This window comes from Centrocercus urophasianus, unplaced genomic scaffold (genome assembly GCF_019232065.1).
Source record: "Centrocercus urophasianus isolate 14NV4802_14NV808 unplaced genomic scaffold, USGS_Curo_1.0 seq_2, whole genome shotgun sequence".
Classification (NCBI taxonomy): domain Eukaryota; kingdom Metazoa; phylum Chordata; class Aves; order Galliformes; family Phasianidae; genus Centrocercus; species Centrocercus urophasianus.
The window spans coordinates 15621337-15646302 of record NW_024884755.1 but is presented as its reverse complement, the minus strand read 5'-3'; the positions used below and the strand labels follow the sequence as shown (position 1 = coordinate 15646302).

Sequence of the window (24966 nt, the reverse complement as noted above, 5' to 3'; positions counted from 1 at the left end):
GATATCTTAATGCAACAATAATGGAATGTGAAACTCCGACGAGAACACTGCTGCACAAACCTCAGCAATCCAAGGCACTGCTTCTCCTCAGTCCCACGTGAATTTTAACTCCCAGTGGCGGAGGGATTAAATACAAAACGGACACAAATCAATGATACATGGAATTTGGAGCACTTGTGGAAGGTCTGTAACAAAAACTCCAGACAGGCAGAGCCTACAGGACAAGATTCATTTCTTAATATCTAAATCTCCAGCACAAGCGTCCAGAACAAGAGTTATGACTGCTTGCAGCACGGCTGCTGTAGATCTTGCCGGATACAGCGAACTGCAATAGAAATCAGAGTCAGGAGAATTCCTCAACTATTTTTAATATAAGGATGTGTCAGTCCCAAATATAATGATTCACAGAGGTTTGCTGAAGTTACAGCGTGTACCAGCAACCGAAACGTGCGTGTCAGTGCATTTGAAGGATGTCAGTCGGAACGATTACCGCTGAGGAGCGGATTCACACGAAAGAAGTTGAGGCTGATGAGTTCTTCTGACGGACCGGGAGATTCTGGAAAGGGTTACGGTGTGTTTTTCAGGGAATCGGACGTTAAATATTTTGTTCACAGTGCAGCCAAAAGCCAACCCTATGCAGCTCAGGACTGGGGGGCTGCTGTCTCATTGCAGAACTGCAGTGTTTGCTTAAATTCAGTTCCCGACATTGAACTGCAATCGTAAGAGAAACTAATTTTCACACACAAACACACCTACTACACCTCAGCAAGTTATTTGGGGATGTAATCTGTTAATTTATGCATTTCAAGCCACAACAATTCCTCCAGGCTACCACACAGCTGAACGCTTGCCAGGGTTGTAAGGAGCAGGTGGCTAATTTCCTTCCTTAAAGAAAACCACAGAGCTCACACCTCACACTTGAAAACTAACGACTGTGTATGCCTGCATACTCAAAAACAGCAGTGTAAGAAACCCACCCCTCTGTTATGTCTTTGCTGGGAGGGATTGAAGGAAAAGGAGAGGTAGAATTGAAAGCAGAAGCCAAAAAAAAAAGGCATGAAGGTAACAGCATCTCGGGGCAAACGATGCAATTACAAAGCCCTGGCTCCTCGAGTGAAACTTCAGCTTTGTCTCAAACGGTTTGGTTTTTTGTTGTTGATTTTGTGTTTTTTTCAAAATGCCAGAATTATTTTGCTTATTATTTAATTACTATTATTATTGACTGTGCCCCCTGATGGAGGATGTACCTGAAACGGTACAGATTTGCCATCTTCCTTCCCATGCACAACGCCTGCGGGTTGGACGGGTGCACAAAGAGCTGTTCAACACGAGGGCAGCACGGCCCCCCTCAGTTCTTCATGACACAATCCCATTAATTACAAACAGAACTCCTACTGGCTGAAGCTGCAGGTATGACACTCCAACTGCTAATTTAAAACAAGTTTGTTTGCACACAACGCCGCTGATCGACAACAGAAAATAAGGGGGAATGTTGGTTAGCTGATTGATAGCGCAGGGTCCGGTCCCAAACCATGACGGACGCTCATCTGTGCTTTTCTCAGCCACTCCCAGACTTCAAGGGCTGCACTGAGAGCTCCGTTGGAAAGAGGCCCCACCATCAGACGTCCCCATGGATAAACACACAGCGTTTGCTTATAAAAAGTGACAAGAGTTTCTGAAAAGCTGATGAACTCCAAATATTTCCCAAAGATTCTCCAAATACGTTCTGGTCACCACCCCAAACAATGCAATGTCTTTTAAGACTTCTTTTTGTTTTTTTTTCTCCTTGAACCTGGCTTACTTTTACATATTTTCCAACACAAAGGGCTGTTGAGTTGCCTTCAGGGCCGAATGTGGAACCAGAGAAATATTTTTCCAGGCGTAAGTTCAGTGTGTGAGATCAGGCTCACGGCAGGCAGAATAATGTACCTGTAACTTGAAAAATAAACCTTATGCCATATGTCTTTCACGATACTGTACCCCTCAACATCTGCTTTGTTTCAAACTGTGGCAACCTGAAAAAATTCCACCTGCAAATGAAACACCTTCAGACTTCCCGGAAGGAACCGTCAAGCTCTCACCTCTGGTTCCAGATATTCACTATCCCAAAGGTTTACAATGCTGATCTACTTTATCAATGAATCATAAAAAGAAAGAAAAAACAGCCAGAAATTAAACTCAGAGAGCAGCCTAACGAATGATGTCTGTCCAGCCAGAGGGTGGTGAGGCACTGGCACAGGTTGCCCAAGGAGGCTGTGGATGCCCCAGCCCTGCAGGCATTCAAGGCCAGGCTGGATGTGGCTCTGGGCAGCCTGGGCTGCTGGTTGGTGACCTGCACACAGCAGGGGTTGGAACCACATGAGCACTGTGCTCCTTTTCAACCCAGGCCATGCTATGATTCTATGTGGAAAAGAGGTTAACTACATTCCCCAGAGCCTCAGCAGCCACTATATAATGATAAGAACTGAAGAATTACAATTCTTTTTGAAAGCCTGGATTAGTATTGTTGGATACTTCATTAAAATCAATAACAATCCTTATGATAAAGAGGCAACAAAAATGAAAAAGCCATTTGACTCCTGATAACATGAAATTAGGTTGGCTCAGGGAGTTGTAATTCATAGAAATACATACAAAAAACTCCAGGTATTTGGTTTTTACACCAATACCTTCATTAATCTGAGTGGTCACAAACACATTAATGATCTACACCTACAAAAATACAGAAATTCTTACACTCTATCTGGTACACAACTGCATCAAGCCTTCTCTTTTGCACAGAAAAATCTTTCTATACCTCAAGACCAAAAAAAAGACAAGAACAGTGTCCTTGAACCAGCTGACCAAACCACCAGAAGGGAATGGCAGCCAGGACAGCCACAGGCAGCTTGAGTTGGTCAGCATCCATCCCCTGAGCAGGTCTTGCTCAAGGACACCATGCCAGGCCCTTACCCCAACACTGACTGCACAGAACTCTGCAGTTGCATCGAACTCTCCCATTAAAGGCAGAAATACATGAAATTCTATCTCCACCTTTGGTGATCAGTACATCCCCAACTCTATTTTAACTTCACCGTGACAAAGGTTCAAAGGAAAGATCCGAAGAGAAGAGAAACCCTACTTATAAATGAATTCCCATATTTCATCAGAAATGTTTTTACAACTATGAAGAAAATACCAATTTTAAATGCAAATCCCGTCCAAAATCAATACATTTCAAAAACCATTATCCTCGATTTAACAGCAATAAAAAAATTACATCCTTGAGAACACAGCAGAATTGCACAACGTAACATTGGCAGAAAGCATCCAGAAAAACAAATGAGGGAGAGAGTTCTGTGAAACCAAAACAAATTCCTGTCTTATCTAAAGCAATCAACCTGAACCATTTATACTTGGGCTTACTCACTCAGAGGAATGATTAATGGAAAGATGCTAACCAAAATAACGCCGTTTCTGGACTGAAACCTTTCAAGATGAAAGATTTCCTTTAAAACACGGGTAGAAGATTTCAGCTGTGCTGTCACACCATACGTTCATCAACTTATAAATCTCAGGGCTGGGCACACGCTGCGTTTCAGACTTATCATGTGGGGCTGCCACTCTGACGGCCGTCAGGCACCGCACCAGCTCTGCTAGCCAAGAAGCTTTCAGCAGCTACCGGGATTTTCGAACAGCGTGGTACCTCATAAAGAAAAGTAATTAGGTATTTCTAATGGCCACATTGGCAGGAAACGCTGCAGACAGAGGAGGAGACGTAATCACTTCGTGGAGGGGAAAGCAGGACCGTGCTAATGCTGCACAGAGCTGGACACGGCTCCCAGCACCAGGACGATGCCACGACCAGCTCACGGCGTTACGCTGCTGCTGCTCTTGGCTCTTCTTCTCAAAGCCCAACACGGCTCTGTGTGATCCAGCACTCCTTGCCCTCCATTCTTTTAGTTTTGAAACTCTGACCGCCTTATTTCCAAATACAGATGAAGAACCTGTGCTTGTATTTAGTCAGCTCTACCAGCAGCTGGTTGCCAAGCCATGGGCAACTACGCTTTGGTCAGAGTGGTCACCCTGGCAGGAAACATTCATTTCTTATGGTGACAAGCTTATACTCCCCCCCCCCCCCCCGTCTCATAAAGGCATGAACTGCAGGATATCATAATAAACCATGATTCTAAACTTGCTAGTTTAGGTTAAGGAATGTATCTCAATTATTAAAATATCAATAATAAAAGTTAATAAAATACAGCAGTGAGCAAGTAGTGGCATAATAGAAAAAGGCTAATGTTGGTGGTTTGCGTTTGTCTGCTTATCTCAGATGGATGCCCCTCACAACAAAAAGAAAGGAATTAATGTTTTCTGTGCAGCTCTAAAGCAGTGCACTCAGAACACTGCACTGAGCATAACTTAAAGTGTTTTTCAAGTATGAAGTTCAGAATGGGTGATGAAAAAGATCAGAAAGTGGAAAATCTGACTGACAAAAGACAATTTACATTTGTGTACTTTGACGACAGTGGCATTATGAGAACGTTGTTGATGGATGTTACACAGTTACAATAGAAAATAAACAGTAATTACTTAGAGAAGTATCAAGTTTTTCCTAGGAATAAAATTATCAGTGATGGAAAAGTTGTTACACAAAAAGTCTCTCGATCATCATATTTCTCTGGCTGGAAAAATATCCATGGTTACATGATAGGCACATCAATGTTTAAGATATTTGGAACCACATTAGGCAACTCATAAAGGTGCTCCAGGTCAAACCTGCCCCTTCATCAAGGTGGATTTGATTATTCAACAGATTCTCCATCTCAGATTTCTACCTCCAAAACAAATACAGACACTGTTCTACTGAGTGTCTTCAGAAAACAAGCACATGAAACAAACCCCACTGTATTTCTGGCAGATGAAAATGTGAAGTAATCAGAACGATGAACTCATTAACTCAAAGCAACCAGATAAATAAATAAAAGCAAATCTTCAAAACCATCTAAAACTGCCGATGTGACTTTTGGATGGATGAATCTGTCTTGTTCAAGCCAAACTGAAACGTGGAAACTGTTGCAAAGTGTCCGTGGCTCAGCATGATGGGATTAGTCTTACTCTAACTAGAGGTAACATCACGACATCGGTACAAAAGTTGCCTTTGAGAAATTCATTCCACACTCAAAAGCTGCATGCTGAGATCCTGACAGCAGTATGGAAAACCATCGAGCTGGATGCCAGAGAAATGGATTTAGGTTATTTTTACAACATTATTTCTATTATTTTCTTACCATCGTACTTTATTGCAGGTCTGTGTAGCGCCAAGAGGAGAACCTGCCACCATGGGGACCTGGATGGGGCTGTGCTGTTTGTTCATGACAAGATCCAACTTCTCTTCCAGTGATTTACAGGTAGCCTCTAGAGCCAGCAACTTTGCCTCAATGCTATCCAGTCGCAGGCATATTGTCTGATTAATGGAACACAGGAATGACTAGAAAGGGGAGAAAGCAAGAGAAACTGCTTTTAAAAACTTACACATTTATCTTCAAGCAACACACACACAGGGAAGCTCAGATAAGTGCGACTGGAAAACGACTCTAAAGTAACTAGCAGTGTGCCTAGTGACTAAACTCAGCCACGGACAAAACTGATGACATCCAGGAGCATTTCAGCATTCTCAGACTCATCCAGATCCTTTTTTAGATGCCAAAAGCATTCAAGCCAAATACATTTGCACCTAAGCACTTTGTTAGTATGATTTCATACACCACACAATCGTTTAAAATAACGTGCCAGTGCCTTTCATTCAAAGTATTTAAAAACAAAAGGATTATAAACATCTGAAAGCATCCTTCTGGATAAAGTTAAGATTTCTTTTCCTGTCCAAACAGATAAATTCACATGATTACAGTGGAAATTATTTCAACACAAATCACTTCAGAGATGACAAACGCCGCTCACTTTGGTTTTCTCCTGAACAGCAAGTCAGGAAAAGCAAATAAGTAAAATCTGTTTTCCTAAGCAATTTGATTTAAAAGAAAGCATACTCCACTTGGTTTCCCTTGGGGAAATACAGGCTACTGAAGGGTAACACGTGCTTGTCTGCAAACAGCAACCACGCCATCTTGTGGCCCATAGCTACAATTCACACAGCCCATCGGCTGCTCTAAACACACAGCTCCACCTTTCTATGAGTTTCTGTACCGAATCACATAGCATTGAACAAACACGACAGCAAAATACAACTCATTCACTTAAGCACCAAGACAAAAACACGACTAAATTACACCGGTAAGGGCAGCATAGAACAGCGGGGGTTGGAGGGACATCAAAGATCACCCAGCTCCAACCCCTTGCCATGGGCAGGGATGCCCAAGAGGAGGACAGGCACCAGGTCAGCATGGCAAGCTCTGCGAGCACAGAGAAGGCTGGGCTAACTGAGCCTGAACCAAATACAGTTCAACTCCCAGGAGAATACTGATAGCTGAAGAAATAATTTTAAACACGCTGCACGTTGTAACGATGATGAAAATATTCATCTTAGATACATATTACCTATATGTGTATATAACCATATCTGGGCATTGTAATACACTATATCAAGTTTATCCTCTGAGTCAACTTCACTCACTTCATCAAAATGATGTCTGGGTCACTGGAATTAACTCTGCTTATATTTTATTTTGCACATAACCTTTTAGCTTTTGATTTCACACCCAGAGATTTACCAGTTCTCTGGATCTTAAAACTTCTGCAGAGAAATGAATGTACACTGCAAGAAGGATACAATTCCAGCCTTACACAGAAACATACATATAATGGGTTCATTTCCCCCAGGAAAGCTTACTTAATTGGTTGTAGAATAAGAATAGAAAAAGATTTGATGGTAACCTTAATAGAGGGATCCTGGCAGTTAATTTCTATGCGCTGACGTTTCAGAGTAGGCTCTACATCATCATCTGTCACTTCATGATTCGCCAACACAACTGCAAAGAAAAATATGCCATGGCACATTCCACAAGAGACAAGAGTTACAAATGCATTAAGTGGACAAATCAAAGAATATAAAAGGAGTCTGGTTAACATACTGTAATTTTTTTCAAACTTATTTGCATTAAATTATGACAACAGCTTACTACTTCTCACAAAATTATTATCCAGATCTAAGACAATTTCAGCCCTACTGAGGGTGTAAAGCTTGGGTGTTACCTTGGATATTGTTTCTTTTTTAATTAGGAACTCACCATGAGGAAGCAGAGTTGCCACATCAGCTGTTCTGCTTCGACAGATCCACTGGCTTCTGAAACCCCAACACTCTACAAAACCGTAAGCAGTGCTAATGAAGTTCTAACAAACACAGGATTTCCCCCACTCTATGCAGGGTAGCAATAGATAGTTTTTCCCCAAAATACATTAACAAAATGCTGCAGGCTTTCCCAAATAAATAGTTGGCTATGCAGATCGTGTGCTGTGGGTGATAATCCTGCCCAGCAGGTTCCCAGCCAGGTTGGGGCAGGAGGCTCTCAGCTGCTCCTCCAACTCTTGGGAAACATTTCTAAACAAACTTTTTCCTTCTGCATCAGAAGAAGTGTTTTTGATAAGAGATTCTATTTTCTGTAACTGTGGCTACTGTTCTAGAAAACATTTCTATCCAACACTGAAATCCATTTCTACCAACACTTACTCACCTATGCGCGAGTAATAATCTGATCCAAAGGGTATTAAAGATGCATAAAGAAAGCTGTTCAAATTCAGCTGCTAGTCTTAATAAGCACTTCAGATTAATAAAAGAAAAAGCTCAGGAGTGATTTCCACCTTGTCAGGGGGTAATACTGTACCTGGGTTGTCTGGAGTCAAGTCTTCAACGGCAATCTGAACAACATCTGCCAGATCCTGTTCTGACATCATTCAGAACCAGGCTGCACTTTGCAGTCAAACACCACTGCAGGCCCCCAAACAAGCAGTTTTACGAGACATGCAATCCTGAAAAACAGCAGCAAGAGGAGCATTAATCCCTGATATATCACAATTCAGCACTCACTTTTTCTCATGGCCATGAAAGAAAACTGCTCATACAATGGCACAAACTGCCATGCTAATTGGAAACCTCATCAAAGAGACAGCAGCTGCACTCTGGGCATCACCTCCATAAGCAACCTTTCTACAGTAGGAGCAGGACCACTCTGCAAGCCTTTCTTGCTGAGTCTTTCTACATATTCCCAACGGATAAAGAGATGGGTTAGCATCAGTGATTTGGTGGCCCATGGGTCTAAAACACAAGAGAAAATGTCTTCTTTCCAATGTATTGACATCTTCTACTTTAAAGGCTTGTAAGAGTACACAAATCTATCTGTAAATTCTGAGGTTTTAATTTGCAAACTATCACTTGGCTCTTGGAAGCACTCAGACCCAACCCTTGATGCTGCAATAGCACACAAATCTGCACAGATCCATACACACACAAGCTCCTACCCCGTACAGACTCTAACAGGCCTCAAAATTCAATGAGGACTGGGAGCTCTCTTGCTGCTAATTGCAAATCAACTTGTTTGCCCAAGGAGGCTGTGGATGCCCCAGCCCTGCAGGCATTCAAGGCCAGGCTGGATGTGGCTCTGGGCAGCCTGGGCTGCTGGTTGGTGACCTGCACACAGCAGGGGGTTGGAACTGGATCAGCACTGTGCTCCTTTGCAACCCAGGCCATGCTGTGATTCTGTGATTCTATGATTGAAACAAAAGTTCCATTTTTTTTTTTGGCTGTTGAATCTGTTTTTTCTACTGTCTGATTCCAATGAAGCTATTTTCAGAATATTTCCTGATTTCTCAGCCCTGTTCCCTTCGAGCCCTCCATCAACGTTATTTATTAGGGTTTTAAGAGAAACTTTTTAGCCTCTAAAACTGAATTATAATCACTGGAATTGGTCGTATCTGTTCCTTCCCACAGCCATAAAAGGACAGGCATAAAACACAAAGAGATCGGTCAACATTATTTTTTTTCCCCCCCCTTTCCCAACCTGAAGCAGAAAACACAAGTAAAATAATTTGAAGTTTACCAGTGGAAACGGTAATTCATCCCTTCACATTGACTCTGAACCAGCTCCAGCTCTGCATAAAGATTTCCCTCTTCCATTGGAACACAAGAAAGCCATTAAAGCCCGCAGGTGGAGCACGGGGCGCTGGCAGAGCATCGGAGCTTGGGAAGGATTGGGGGCCCGGCGCAATGTCAGCACCCATCCCCACACTGGGACTCCCCACATCTCAGAACTGTTTACTCAAAATATCAGCGTTGCCAACGTTGAGTCATTTACAATTCTGATGGTGGTGAAAAACGGGCTGGGATTGCGCGGCCGTGGCTGCGCGCCCGAGAAAGCTGGCAATGTCCTAAAGAGTGTGGGTGCCATTTGGCAAATGAGATTTGCCATTTCTGAGAAACCCTGGCCCTCAGCCAGTCCTAACATCATAAAGCAGCTGTGCTCCAGTTACTGGCCATAATGTCACACGCTGCACTACTGAGAACCCGGCCCTCGAGTTGAAGTGCTAAAAATGGACCGACTGCAACAAAACCCAACTTTGAGAACTTCAGCCATTTACACAACACTGGATTTCGCTGATGCTTTGTGTTGCATTCTAACCACAAACACATCACTAACTCGTAAATCATTCCAAAGCATTTCTATTCTTTGCAAGCCATTCTAAGACGTACTTCGCTCTCCAAAACTCATCGTGAAATGACTGAGATGAATTAAACACAAACACAGGGTAATTTCACACTTCTGACCTCTGTTCTGCTTCTCTCGTGGGTCACAGCCCAAAGCACTCAACCTCAGATCAGAAAATTAGCCCTGAAAGATTCTGCTAGTCCTTAAACAACAGCACGGCTAGAAAGTCCTGATGGGGAAAACAGCCATTACACACACACAGCAATGTTTCTTCGTAACATCAATATTTATTTCCATTTAAACACATTGTATTACAGTTTCAAGGAATCCCACACTGCTGCTGGGCAGTTGGCCAGCATCAGGCCAGAACCCATTCTTGGATTCTCTGCGGGTGGAACAGAACATAGCTGCGCTGTCGGCGCACTCAGCGAGCTGCAGAGTGGAGCAGGGCGCTGATGGAAGCAGTGCCTGAGCGAGCTGCACTGCATACTGCAGCCATAGCAGCTTCCACAACTGGGAATAACTCTTCCCAATTCCACATTTCAACTTACAGTTGATAACTCCCACAGCAGGCTAAAGAACCTTATGACCAACGCTTGACTTCAGAATCAAGGACGAATGAACGATGAATGGGATACTATTAAATTGCCACCTTTGAAAAGCCTCAGCTTACAAACTCAGAACAATTTCCTCAATCCATTTTCCACGTATTTTACTTGGTGAAGTATTCACCACCATTTCTGGAAGCCAAATATTTCCTCTAACATTGGCCAGATGTCCCCAGCCCTCCCCACTTACCCCTTCTGGCTGCAGGCTTTGCCCCCACTGACTCTAAATGAAGTGCACACATTAAGAACCTGACGATGAAACATTACCTGGAGCAAATATGAAGTGATAAGAGAAAAACAGAAAGGCAAAAAGCTTGGGATAAGCCTCGATAGGGAAGGAAACGTGCCTGCTTTGCTTCCCCCCAGCAGCATGCAGGTTGGGTCCTATAGGGCCAGCCCAGTGCTACCTGGGGGAGGGCATGGGGACATTGCATCCCTGTGAGCACTCTCATCCCCCATTGATACACCTGATACTGTAGATTTAAAGTAGCCTTTGTTTAATTAAGTAAATTATTATTTGTAAGCAGCTAAATCCAATTCGGGTCAGTTGAATTCTAAATTACCTTACCTGCGCATGGGTTTCGTTTAATTAATCCATTTTATAACATTAATGCAGAGTAATTCCTCTGAGCAGTCGCTTGTAAACAAACCCATTTACTGAAATATCTGATGGCTTTACAGAATCACAGGGCATCATTCCAAAGCATATAACCAAACACACCCAGTGACTTGTTAACATGGGAGAACATGTGCTGAACATCAATCTTCTCTCCTGCTAATTAGCGAGGGCAAACACTGCATTTCTCAAAAAAACCCTGACGTTCTCCAAAGCTTTATTCTGCTCACAGCATGCTTTTGGACTTCTCTTATTTGAGCAGATCATTACAGATCTCCCCCTCGCTGGCACTTCTTAGCACTGTTAGAGGCACAGAATCATTCAGGTTGGAAAAGCCCACTACAACCATCCAGTCCCATCACCACCATGCCCACAACGCTGATCAAACAATACTGTCATCCTTTATCCTGCACCATGGCCAACACTGACTACCAGCTGTGCAAAACAAGGCTGAGGAATGCCATTCCATTTCCAAGCCTTGTTCCTCTTCGTTTCACTCATCCTTTCAATCAAGGACACCGTTTTGGTTGTGTTCCTCTAAGCACAACCCCTGCTAGCTAACCAGTCCATCTTCAGTAGCCTAACACCCATCACAAAGGGACAAGGATCCTTATCTTGCCAAGAGCTACGACATGCAACAGAGGCAGCTGAATGGCACAATGCATTTTGCACATGCAGTAAGGGCAGTAATCCTCTGTGTGCACAGATTGGTTCACAAGTGAGATGAGCTTATGGGGCAGAGGGACTAGAGCATGCAGATCTGCCCTCGTGCAAGTTATGCAGAAGCATGAAAGAGGCCCTCCGGGCAAAAAACACAGCTTTTCACATGAGATCCTCATGAAGAACAACCAACAAACCCAAGTTATAATCTGGCACAGCCACCAGCGTGCTGCATCCTAAAGGAAACAACCCCCAAGAGCAGTCCTGTGCAGAGAGATGGGAAACACCTAGTTGGATACATGAAGTTATCATGGAACTGGGAGGTTCAGAACACACCAATGCTCTTTTAGTCTTGCTCTGAGGCTTGCAACAATTTCATGACACCAAAGCCTGCCTTTTCCCTAAGTTAAGGTCATTTCAGTTGGAACGGAGCCTTCCTACACCAACAAGCCACATTATTGCTTATGTTCTTATACTGAAGCATGCAAAGAAGCTAGAATAGCAGTGGTGCAATAGAACATCGGGTTTGATGCTCTAAAGTTGCAGTCCCTCAATATACCAAGTCAAAAGTTACTTTCAAAACTAAAAATTGAAAAAAAAATAATCATATTTTGCACCTTCTTATCACTATTTAAAACTAAAAAGAAAAAACGGACTCTAATCTTTTCCAGGTTCTGTTTAGTTTTTATTGTTCTCAACTCAAATTAAAAGGGATGCAGAAGCATCGTGTTCCACATGAATTTCATGCTAAAATTACACGTGTTGCAGCTTAACTATTTTACAAGTTGGTGTAATATATGGACATCTTTGGTTCAGCCAGGGATCAGAAGGACACTGTACTGCTTGGGTGTCTTTTGGTAACTGCAATCTCCCACCTTTGGCCACAGCCCTAACACAGCATACAACAACCTCGGGCAGGAATAGAGCTGTGTGCCCCAACCCCAGCACAAGGAACCACAGCACTGAGCGTGGCCATGCACATCAACCACGAGCTCCCCATTCACCTTGCACAAACATGGTACAACTTGTACAGCTGAAAACCAGCAAGAACCAAGCAAGAACTGCTCAGCTAGCAGATGCAGCACGCAGAACCTGATGCAGCCATGGTGTTTTGTTGTTTTCATCCACTAGATGGAGAATATTGGTAGCACCTTCACAAGAAACACAAGCAGTTGAAGAACAGACTTCTTGAACTTGTTTCCCATTACGTATACAGAAGGCTCTCAAGGAACCCTTACCCACAGCTGGAGGGGCACTGAGGTGGGTTCCCCACATGGCCTTTAAATGCAGTGACTGTACCACCACCTGAAACAGCAGCATTGCCCCACAGGCATCCTTCTGCATTACTTCACACTGACTCTGGGAATTCCAAACTACCCCCTAAAGAGATCAGAATTATTTGGAGCAGATCTGAGTTCTTCACAAGAAGCACAGCGCTGCCAGAAGTGCATTTCATGTGACCCAGCACATCAAGATGGCCACAGCCTCGGACCTTTCTGCAACAGAAACTGCCCCTGAAAAGTCAGCCCAAGGTTTGCAGGCATACAGGCACAGCCTTTTCAGACAGGTCTCCCCTGCAGCAGAGGGATGTGATTCTATGATTGCAACTCTGTGACGTGCATTCTCCCCTCACAAGGGACATTTCTCCCAACACAGCTGTGCAGATGAAGAAAGGCTTATCAGCAGAGCTTTGGCCATGAACTTCTCTCCAGTGCCAGGAACTGGCAACGAAACTCCATTCTGGAGGTTCCCAATGCCCAGGACTAGAAGGAGTATGCTCCAAAGTTGCAGCAAACAGCAACTGCAGTGATAGCCCCACAGGTCTATACATACTTACAGTATCAGTCAAATGGTAAAACTAACAGCATAAAAAACATGGAAACCCAGCTTTAGAATACACATATATACAAAGCAATCCAATAAAGAAACTAAAATAATTACTACCTGATGAGCAAAAAGCCACAGAAAGGCATAGGTGGACTTTTAATGAGGAAATAGAAACAAACATGAGATGGGACCCATCTGGATCTCTGGTCCTCAAAATTCAGGACTTCTTTTAGTGTCATTTAAGTATGAAAAAATCATTGCCATGCCTCCAGCCAGAACCTTACAGTGTTGTTACTTAGAAACGGCAAGGAGCTGATGAAGAAATATTTCAACACATGGCAATTTAATATTTGAATCCCCTTTGGAAAGTGGGAAATAAACAGCATAACAACATGGTGGCAACCAAAAATAACAGCTGTAAAAAAGCTGTCAGATGCTGCCAAGAGAGGAGGGGGTGAAGAAAAGCTCTGAATGACAACAGTTGCTCCAACTGAACAAAGGAGAGCTTCCCAGGAGCGACCACCTACAGTATGATCTATATCCATGCAGAGGGTTTGTATGTGTTCCTAAGGCAACTCCAGCAACCTCTGCAATAGTCAGGAACCACCACCAAAGCTTCCTTCCTGCTTCATACCTTCATTCTACTCTACTGTGCAAAGGATTTTCACAAATACCTGTCAACTTGCATTACTTAAAACCATTTCCCTCTTACAAGACCACTTACAGAGTCAAGGTCAAAAAATGGGAAATGGATTTTAAGGAAAGCAGAGTTTTTAAGCACAGTTCTCAGTTTATGTCCCCAAACACCCAGTTTTCCCATTCCATTCTCCAGTTGCTTCAGTATCACCAAGTGACTTTGCATGATAAATAATTCCCTGTACTCAAGAGAACAGCTGACTGAAGAGTATCTCAGCATATCAATCTTTCAGTGACCACTGGAATAACGAGGTCTGTTTAATTCAGTGCAGTTATTTGCATTATTCACAAGAAATCTTGGAGGATATTCTTTGTTCTGAATAGAAGACACTACTAAAACCATAGTAGTAAGCAGGTTTGTGTCTCAAACCAGAAAAGACCTGGCAGCCAGCTTCTAGTTTAACAACATCCACGTTGTTTGAGCAGAAAGAATCAGAACATCTTGCTGCTCAGATGAAACAAGAGCCCTGCGTGAGGCACAGCACACCTGCACTCCAGCCACGCACAACTAGTGAGAAAAACCCATGTTGGGCTACACTGCCCTGTTTGACAGAAATCCCTTTGGTGAAACCCAAAAAGAAGTCATGTCCCATGCTGTTCTGTCAACAGATAGCACTGTTGGGAAGCCACTTCCATCTGCTAAGCTCTTCCACGTGCTGGGCTGCTGCTGTGCTCATGCCAAGGCACCAGGTGTGCAGCACAGGGCTGTGCCGTGGAGCACAGATACTGAGCCAGAATGTATCTTCCATCATGAGAACTCACCAGGTTACAGCCAGCTCCTCTGGAGAGGCAGGAAATAAACAGAAAGGCAGGCTGAGGGAACAAGTGTCATATTTGAACCTGGCCTCATTCCTTAATATCAGATTGCCTGTTTAGTGCAGCCTTTTCAATGCCACAAGGATTCAGACTGGAAGTGCTGTAGAAAGCTTTGCTTTCCCTTTGCAAACTGACTTGGCTACAGCATTTATAGGCTTTGCCTTGAAGGCTGCTCAGCCCCAACACTGCAGGGCCAGCAGGCAGCTCATCTGTGCTCTGCAATGCACACAACCAAGATCTCACTTCAGCCTGTAAATACCCGACATCTGGCTGAGGTTCAAAGGAGACTTGTGCAAATGCTTCATTCCTTCGTGCTTGGCTTACCTCAAACAGGAAGTTTACAGCAAAAGGGAAGAACACAACTTTGTATTTTTCCAACCATGTGCTCATCTCCGATACACTGGAAAAAAAACTGATCCAGGAAAAAAAACAAAAGCAACCAACCATGCTGCTACAGGTGCCTACTATCAAAAAGCACAGCAGCCAACATCAGATCTATGGCAAAACAAGCCACCTGCTTGCTCAGTAGTCTCACAGATTTACCACCTGCAAATACCTAAAAAAAGCATCCAAGCTCCTGAAAAAGACCTCAGTGCTGCTTTAAAACCCAGAGATAACGTTTGTGAATTCTTACCAAAAAAAATAAAATCTGAAGAGCATCACCAGAAGAAAAACAGAGATCCTGTGCTCTTCTGAAATACCTCACAGTACAGTCTGAACCCTTTTTGACATCATCCCTCCCTCCTCCAGAAAAAAAGTGATTCCAGCTCAAGCTTGCAAGAGTATATCTAGGTATGAGGGTAGAGTTGATACATGTAGCAGGCACAGCTGTGTTTGTAAGGAGAGCTTTTCTTCACGGTTCCTATGAATCCACACCACAGGGCGGAAGATGGGCATTCTGTCTTCATCCTAAAAGATGGATTAATCTGAATGCAATGTATGCTTCCCTCGAGCAGTCAGGGCTTCCCCCTTCCAGTCATGCTTTTACAAACAGGAAATGAGATGAAAGAATTTTGTCCAACAGATATCATCATAAATTACTTTATTTAAGGTCCCAAACGCAAAGGATTTTATCCAGTTCACCTCTGTGTGTACGTTTGCACGTAACATGCAGTCCAACAAGTGGGAGACAAAACTAAGCACTTGACAGCACCTTTTTCAAGAGCTACAACTGCAAGGAAATAAGTGTTTTAGGCAAACTTTTAAGGCATTTTATTTTTATTTTTACTCGAAGCAGCACCACTTAACATTTAATGAATACGTTTAAAAATAAAACAAAATTACTTCAATAGATAACTAAAGACCAAGTTTCAAACTAAAGCAAATCAGACCTGTGGAAGGAAAGCGTATTGGTGACGTTCAGTACTCTCAGACATCCTGTTGTTTGAGTTGTTTGGCACACACTGCCTCCTCTACAAAAATGAAATGCCCCTTCCCTTCCTTTTAAAATGACTGTAATCAAAGTGCCTTTAATTTACTTCCTAAGGAGGAAATCTCAAATCAAGCCATTCTTCAGTGAAAGATACGAAGGCATTCAAATTCTGAAAACATAAAGATGTATTCTTCCTGCACAAACAGTGCTTTAAAGGTCAGTGAAAAGCTGAAGATAAAAACCAGAGATGAAGTAAAATGCTTGAAACGTGATCCTGGGACTGCAATGATCCCACAACAGAGCACTGCTCTGCCAGGTGGGGGTAAAACTGTAAGCAGCCCTTGCAGGAGGTACACAGAATCACAAAGCTCAACTTCCTTCACCTCATCTGTGAAGAACAGCAGAAAAAGAGTCGGTGGTGCTGTGCTACAACCAGAAAGGGCAGGGAAAGAGCCTTAATGACACATTCAGCAGAACAAGTGCTGATGGAATCCTGTCTGCTACCAACAGTGACAGTCAGCACTGTGCTACCTCTGATATGCCCGAATACTCATTCTAAAGAGCCATACAGCTTTAAACCTGTTCTATACTCACGCAGCCGTAGCTGGATAATTAAGTCATTAAAGCCAGTTTCTGCTACAGCGTAACAGATGATAAATTAAAAACAAAGAAAAATAGTTGCAAAATATTTTCATCCTCTCGAGCAGATGGACTGCTAACGCTTCCAAAATCCCAACGCCATCTTTCACTCTCTTAAATAAAAAGTCTTCCTCCCTAGCACGTAGTACTGAAAACTGAACTACTGCCAAAGAGCACTGAATGCACAGAGTCCAGTTTCAGCACGGCGTATTTGTTATTCTGGTCAGTTCCCACAGACAGCCATTCACAGGTGCACAAACTCTCCCCACCCACATCAAGCCATTGTTTCAGGAGGCACCGCTGTGATATGAAAACAAGCAGGGGTGGTTCAGCCGTACATTAAGATCTTGGGTGAGCAGCCAAAACCCTACAGACAAATGGTACGTTTGCTCCTTGACATCAGTCAATAGGGTGCTATACCCAAGGTAACCTAACACGGAAGGAAAACAAGTAAAAAAAAAAAACAAAGGATTGTTTTACAACGAATGCTCCAAGCTACTACTTTACAAGATGTTACAAGCTGCTCCAATGGAAGCAATCCAGGCTGGATGTGGCTCTGGGCAGCCTGGTCTGCTGGTTGGTGACCCTGCACATAGCAGGGGGTTGGAACTGGATGAGCATTGTGGTGCTTTGCAACCCAGGCCATTCTAGGATAAGCAATCCCTCTGCTGCTATATCCCCTCCCAACTTGTTTCCCTGGGATTTTTTTTTTTTTGTCCCCAGAGAGCTCTAAAAATAAACCTATAAATAAACCATACCCACAGCAGGATAAAAGCACGGCCTTCAGCACAGTGCATAACTTCCCACAGCCCAAGGATTGCAGGACTCCTTAAAACACTCCTGTGGTTGTTGTCTGTTGTTTGTTTGTTTGTTTTACATTACAGATAAGGACGAAGGGAAGAAAACACATGAAGGGTGTGCCACCCACCCCCGAACTGAGCAGCAGACCGGGTGCAGATGTGGAAAAGCTTTACTGTGCACAGTAACGCGGCCACAGGGGGTTCCGCTGCAGCCCCCTCAGCGTCAATTTGTCGCGATAGGGAAGGAGGAGGGGGGAGGGGCTGCGACAGCTCGGCCATACACCCATCCATCCCACGACCTCACGAAAGGGAAACGGGGAAGGCCGCTGCCGAGCGGAGGGGCCGCACACGCGGAGCCCCCCGGCCCGGAGTGAGGCGTCGCAGGGCGGGCAGAGCGCACGGCCCGGCTCCGGAGCCCCGCGGCCGCAGGAGGCGGTGGAGGAGGAGGTGAGGCCCCGGCCGCCCCCCCTCGCTCGCTCACTCGCTCCCCGCCTGCGAGCCCGCGGCCCCCCCGCCTCACGCCCCTCCCCGGAGCCGCCGCCTCGCGGCCCGGCTGCTCTGCCTGCGCTGTGAGGAACGGGAACGCTGAGAGAAGCGGGGCTCTACGCCCGGCCTGAGGCCCCCCGGGAGCTCGGCCCCAGCCGTCCGGCCGCGGGGCGCCGCGGTTACCGTGTGCGGTGCCGAATTCTCGTGGTGTTTGTCGGGCGGCTGCGATAATGGCGTCCTTCCTCGCGAGAGATCTCCGTCTCCTCAGCGCGCACGCGCCACCGCGCTGCGCCCGCTCGGCCCCCGCCCGCCTCGAGCGCCCGCGCAGGCGCACAGAAGACTCGGCCTCGCAACCGCCCTTCGCGGCCTCGCCGCTGGGAGAGACTATAACTCCCAGAGGGCAGCGCGCCCGCGCTTGGGCGCCGCCCCCGTTGAGCAGGCCGGGACCTGTAGTACGACGGGCTGGAGCGGTGCACTCTGGGAGTTGCAGTCCGCGCACAGCACCGCCGCGGCGCGCGTAGGCGCACACACCCATGTGATGTCCCATCTCAGCCTCATGTCACTGCTGCTCTGTGGCACCACCCGGCCCTGTCAGTGCTCTGAACTCCGTGAGGGGATTCCGGCGCTATCTCAGGGCTGTTCCAAATGGCAACGTCACGTCTCCTTTTTTCGTATTGCTTTTCTGAGCGAAGTAGCTGTGAGTGAGCACATTAAAGGCATCTCAGCGCAGTCACACTCTGCCTTCCTCTACTCCCTCCTATTAAATCCCTGATTAAACAGATCCTGAGCACATGTGTCACTGAAATGGGATGATCTGAATGTGAGCTGTCGCATTAAGGAGAAAAATGTCACCCTGCACAGAGAGCAAGTGGAAATGAACTAAAATAGCACTCCGGAGCGATTCCTCTGTTGCCTCCTCCCTGCTCCCGATGTGAGCACAGAATGGAGGAAGACTGCAGGCTCTTAAAGAAGAAAAGATCATTATGTTGTCACCAGATGCCATTTCTCAGCCCCAGCACAGCCAGCACTGGCTTTCACGCTTCAAACAAGAAGCTTAAATCTACTCTGCATTGTCACAGTATGTGATTGAATGCATTCTGATACACCAGACTTATGACCAGATGGTTTGGAGTCACTGCTGTAGCTGCTGGGTCTAAGTGCTGCTCTCAGGCCCCATAAACTCATGGTGTTCCATGTTGAGGTGCCTTCTGCATGACTTCTGTATCTGTGTGAACATAAACGGTCCAAGCCACAAAAGCTCCCTTTTCCCAAAGTGTTTCAGACCCCAGGGAAGCAGCAGTTCCTCCTGCTCAGCTGTCTGGGAGCTATGGGGAGAATCGGAACAGAACCCATTTGTTTCGCCTTTCAAACAGGGAAATTTATGCTGATGAGGCACATGCACTGTACCTTTTTGGAAGTGATAGTACTCACTTCTTAAACCAACGCTTCCAGTGTTAAAGAGTCATTAGAAGCCTGGAAATTAACAATTGGTACTTACAAAAAGCCTTGCTTCTGCCTCCAGATTTGCAAATGCTCAGCTGAGTCCATGGATTTATTTAGTGTGTTCTTTTCTTTCACAAGCAGATTAGGAAGTTCAGAGGTTAAACTACTTATAAACTGACTTTTCACATAGGATTATTTCATGCTTTGCTGCACAGAGTTGCCCTGTACCAGACTTGGCAAACTCAAGCAACCATTCTGCCCCTGCTAGAAAAACAATGGTAAAAATAAATACCAGTATGCAGTACCTGCTGTGCAGAGCTGCCAGTAAAATCCTTTGCTATCAAAACCTAGATCCATCCTAACAGCCCTCCTGTTTTCTCATCAGTGCATTCCCTCCCAGAGATTATTAACTCAGGTTCTGCTGAGGAGGTGAGATCCTGCTCCCCTCTGCAAAGCCAGTAAATCACTTTTCAGTTAAAACAACACATCAACATATTATTCACCTGCAGCCATCAAAGTAACAGAGGAAATTACGGCAGGATCCAGCTAATGTCTACATCTTTAATCAGAAATAGCAACACAATAAAAGTAATACAGCAATTTGGCACCTTCTCAGTGCTTAAATCAGGACCAATTTTGGTGTTTAGTCTTTATTTACAGCATGAACCACTTAACAAGGACAAACAAGTGTTTCCCGTGCTTCACAAAATCCCCTCAGCTTTATGAGCTTTCAAAAATGTGCTCACCTGAATGCAATGATGTATTGAAATGCAGTGTGTGTCCTCTAAGCAAATGAGGGCTTTACTTTACCATGAGGTAAGAGATTGCTCATAAGCCAGCACCAGGAAGAAGCAGATGCGCCGTTCTATCCCATGTTTAACCCACTGTAACTTGTTCGAGTGCCTTTGCCAAATCAGCTCCTATTCCAGGCACCCCCTCTTCCCATAAAAATGAATAAGAACATCATATTTTTTGCCTGCGGATCTGAAAGAACTGTATGGAGCTGAGGAGCAAATCATCATTCTTATTTTTTAATTTTATAGAAGAAAATACCTCTTGCTGCCCTGCTGGCTTATTCTCCCAAATGGAATAAGCTAGATATTTCCTCATTGTTTTAATTCCTCACCTTTTCATCCTTCTTTTTCAGACTTTCTCTTCCACTTTACGTGTATGCTAAGTTTTTCTCCGTCTCATTATGAAAAATCATTTGGTTCCAGGAAATATCTGGCTTATTTTACCTTCTTATCAGCATTCACTTGCTTTTGTTTCCCAAGGAAGTTGCTGCTTTTAGACGTGTTCTGTGTAGATCAAAAACAGATTGGTATCTCGTTCATTGGTTTCTTTTTCTTTTCATTAGAAGAAAAACCTTACCATAGGGTCAGAGGTAAAAAATTAACACACTGTGCACACAATTTTGCAGCTGCATAAGCAGTAGGAAAACAAAGGTTGCCAAACAAAGCATTTGTTTAAACAAGTGACTGGCATTCATAATTACGTTCAGTGCTGAGCATGAGCGTGGAAACAGAGGCGAGAAGAGCACAGATGTGATCGGGGCAGAGATGTAACCTCAGAGCGTTTGAAATTGGAACTGGGTTATATGCTATGCTATTAAACAAAAAAGTACTTGAAAATCTCCCGTTTATTAAGTCTCTGAGTTGCTTTATTCATTTTCTCTATGTTGATTCTCATCACTGGAGAGGAACAGAAATGTCCTTCTAAGCACAGCGTGCCCTCTCCTGTGACACGGTGGTACTTCAGGTGCTTTGAATTAATATACAGGAATTTGTAGAAATTACACTTTTTTAAACCAATTAATACTAATGGCATTTGTAGACCTGCTGTAGTGTTTCTCCTTATTGATAGGAAACCCCTCTGCTGTTGAAGCTTGTAATCAGCCTTCCTCTTCCAACCACACATTTCTCATCACTGATCTTTAGATAGCATGTCTATTTTCAGTTCTTTCTTTGATTTGATATTTATTTTTTACAAAATATCAGGTTGGGATTGGGAGGCTTTTACTGCTGAACCTACTTCAGCTAGCTCTGTGACTCTGGGCAAGACACTGACTTTTCCTGTTTTCTGATCTCACTTCTGTTCTAAGTACACCACACTTCACTTGCTGAAGATATTCCCAATTTTCATGAACGAGGAATGAAGAAAAGACCTTGAATGCCCAAAGCAGAGAGAAAAACAGTGTGGCACATTTAGTCACAGTTCAGGGTCTCCTAAGGACATCTGTGCTAAGAGGAGAAATTAGGTGAGAAGGGACAGGCTTGATCTCAGTGCTCTCTTCCTTATTTACACACTGCTCCATTTCCACGTATGCATCATGGAAAAAATAACAGGAATCTATTCCCTTTGTTAGAAATATGTAATTCTAAAATACTCTATTAGAACTTTGCCCTTCAGTGACCTTCCCAGCTGTGCCTGCTGCCCTTTTACCTGCTACACAGCTGACAGCTTTGCCCAGTATTTGCTAGCTTGCTAGTTTTGCTGCAGCCTGTGTTTATTTGGTCAGCTACCTTATCATCACCAGTCTTTTTTTACTCCACTGGCATTATCAAAATGTTAAAGGGAAGCTCATCATTCATAATGTTGTTGTTGAGGATTTTTATCCTTTCCTTTAGACTGCAGATTGCCTGAGAATCCTGTTTGTTTACTCTGTAGTCCTCAGCTCCATACAGTTCTTTCAGATCCCCAGGCAATGTTTCACAGCATCGCTGTACCGTTAATGTTATTATTCGAAGCCAGATGTGTCCACCTCCTATTCCTGGACCTGAATTTGTGTTAAAGTCTTTGCCACGTAACCCCACTTTTTCAGCTGTGAGAGGTAAAACAAATGATGTGACTATTCCCTGCCACTCAGCACCTGTCAGAGCACACCTGGAATACTCTGCCAATGTGGAGTCCCACCATGCAAGAAAGAGAAAAACCGGAGGTTGTTACAGCTGGCTGGAAAGATCAGCCACATTAACAGCAGTTATGGCCAATTGTGGATGTGGAAGAAAAGCTTTCCTTAGGCTGAAGTAATGCGTGAGCCACAAGAAGCGTGTGCCAATCCACAAAGAAATGAGTGTTAAAGCCAACAGAGTAATGATCCACTGCTGTGTGAATGCTACCTAGATGATATTTTTGGGTGCTCTGTTGAGGTTTCACACAGACACCTCAGCAGCAATGCCAGTCTAAGTAACTTCCATTTGTTCTATACTGTCAGCTGTAATAAAACAATAACTAGCTGAGGAAAATGTTAATTATGTGATTGCTTTAATTATACCTTCCTAGCTATGGTAAAATTGCCAGACTATTTCTTCTCTGAATTGTTGGGCTTGGCTTGCTGGTGTTGTAATTAAGCTAACATAGCATAGGAACACCTTTGCAAGCATAATGCCAGGAGAAACATGAAGCACTATAGGTGAAATAGCGGAGTGGGAAATGAAGGTTTTGTTTCCTTTATCTTCCCCGAAGTCTGAATTCCAAATGGTGCAGAGACAGCATGCTGGATGAAAAGATAAATATATCTTAATATTTCTCCTTTTGGCAGTGCAAAAAAACAGGAATGGAAAGACTGAAACTCTAGCAGAACATCCTATGTGTGTTTTCTTTCACAACGTTCATGTTCTCACTCACCTCTGATGATGCACTGTCCTGTTCAGGTTCTGCACTTCAGCCAGAAGCACCACATTTCTCCCCACTGGCTTAGCCTCCATACTTACAATCCTAAAAGCAACAAGTTTTTGAGTTTTTGCTCCTGATAGCTGTGAATTGAGCATGGGACTTCACAGAAATAGCTGTAAATCAGAATGTTCAGAAGCTTATCTTTTGGGGGGGGGGAAGGAATGTTGATTCAGAATGATTTGAATAGTTTTTCAATGGAATCAAAATGTTGATAAGGCTGCACAGAACTAAACGTGTGCAGGATGTACATATTGGCAACCCTCTAGTAAACATCAGAAAGAAAACAGATATCGATCCTCTCTGTCCAGTTTGGAGCACTTAGAGCTGAAATCAGCGACAGCAAGAAATCCCTAGATTTTTACTTTTCCAGTTTCTGGGAAGGCTAAGCAAGCACACTTCTAATGTGGGCAGTCACACTCTGCATATGATATGTGATTACCCACAAAAGAACAAAAATAGAAGCTTGATTTGGGAGTTTTTCTGCTGGCAGAAGCCCTGGCTGGCAATGACTTGCTGGCACTTCAAAGCAGGCAGCTGAGGTAATAAATGACAAGCAGTAAGAAAGACCCTCCTAAATAGCTGATTTTGGATGAGTAAATGACACAGATAAGCCTGCTGCTTTAGGATACTAAGGAGGATTCCCCAAGCCTTGCACTTAAATACTGCAGTAAGAAATAACAGACATACACATGTTTAATGAAAATATCACCAAATGAATTTGTTTCTAATATAAAATGCCACCATTTGTTAGGTAGAAACCAGACCTGTGTGTTGTCAGCACTCTGAGGCCAATAACAAGTCCTGATCACCTCGAGGAGGTTCACCTGGAGCATCCACCATGCTCCACCCATGGCCTAGGAGCCCATGTAAGCTCAAGATTGAGCTCTTTGAGCTTTGTTTTGAGGTTTGCCTTTGGTCCTGTCAATAAGAAGAACTTTGGACCCACGCTGTTGCTTGGCTTTGGCCCTGTCTCTTTTTATTCCTGACCAAGCTCCCTGCTTGGACCTTGGACCTGGTTTCCTGCTTGTTGTGTTTTGAGCTTGTCAGTGCCAGCTCTGCTCAGTGTCTGCAGGATGGCACCCTACTGGTAAGGATCTCAGTGGTGCTGGGCTCCCCACTCCTGTGCCCTTGGTGAGAGCTGCCTCTTGTTCTCTGACATGCCTAGGCACCCTCTTCAGATGTCTTTCCATTTTATTACTGTACAGCTGATAAGAAACTGCAATGATGTGAAAAGCCTTTGGAGAATGAGTAGCCTGGTTTGAATGGGAAAATCCAATTCTAACTGAGAAGCTGCTTGCGAGGGGTTGCAGCTGTGCTAGGAAGAGCAATACAATGACTGACATCCCAAAGAAAGAAAAAGGGAGGTCGTAATACATACATCTTCCATATCAATTTGCAATTGCGTGTAGAAATAAAGGAGTAGTTCTTCATGCTTTCATCTCTAAGAAACAGGTCAGAGATCCCCGTTGTCCCCAATGGAGAAGTGGTTCAGCTTGGCCAAAGTGACGTTTGTGTGATGTTCCATAGGTCTGTTCTTAGTCTATGTGAAATGATCTGTCTTATGAGGCCCCTTACAGTTCAGAAGAACAAATTCTTCACCTTGGGGTTGCCACAGCACTGTATTATGTGCTCAGAGTTGAAATCTTTTTCTGCAGGAATCTGCTCTGAGCAAACCTCATCTATCTACAAAGTT

At 44.1% G+C, this 24966-nt stretch overlaps 1 protein-coding gene and 1 long non-coding RNA gene across 7 annotated transcripts in view; both read right to left on the bottom strand.

Annotated features, from left to right (window-relative positions):
* LOC122161739 (BTG3 associated nuclear protein) overlaps positions 1 to 18416 on the bottom strand; it is a 131827-nt gene extending 113411 nt beyond the window's left edge. For 4 of the 6 annotated variants that reach the window (XM_042821342.1, XM_042821343.1, XM_042821345.1 and 1 more), the window contains exons 1-5: positions 18339 to 18416; positions 7818 to 7962; positions 7224 to 7295; positions 6871 to 6965; positions 5271 to 5470 (exon numbers count right to left, since the gene is read on the bottom strand). In XM_042821342.1, the coding sequence (XP_042677276.1) occupies positions 5271 to 5470; positions 6871 to 6965; positions 7224 to 7295; positions 7818 to 7887 (437 nt within the window). In that variant the 5' untranslated portion in view covers positions 7888 to 7962; positions 18339 to 18416. The remainder of the gene's footprint in view (positions 1 to 5270; positions 5471 to 6870; positions 6966 to 7223; positions 7296 to 7817; positions 7963 to 18338) is intronic. The other 2 variants (XM_042821347.1, XM_042821348.1) reach the window with 1 other exon arrangement.
* A 1764-nt stretch (positions 18417 to 20180) lies between these two features.
* LOC122161843 lies at positions 20181 to 24120 on the bottom strand. The gene is made up of 3 exons (XR_006169318.1): positions 24038 to 24120; positions 23226 to 23315; positions 20181 to 23094 (listed from the first exon to the last, which is right to left on the bottom strand). It is a non-coding gene; the product is annotated as an uncharacterized LOC122161843 (long non-coding RNA).
* Between the last annotated feature and the right edge of the window lie 846 nt (positions 24121 to 24966).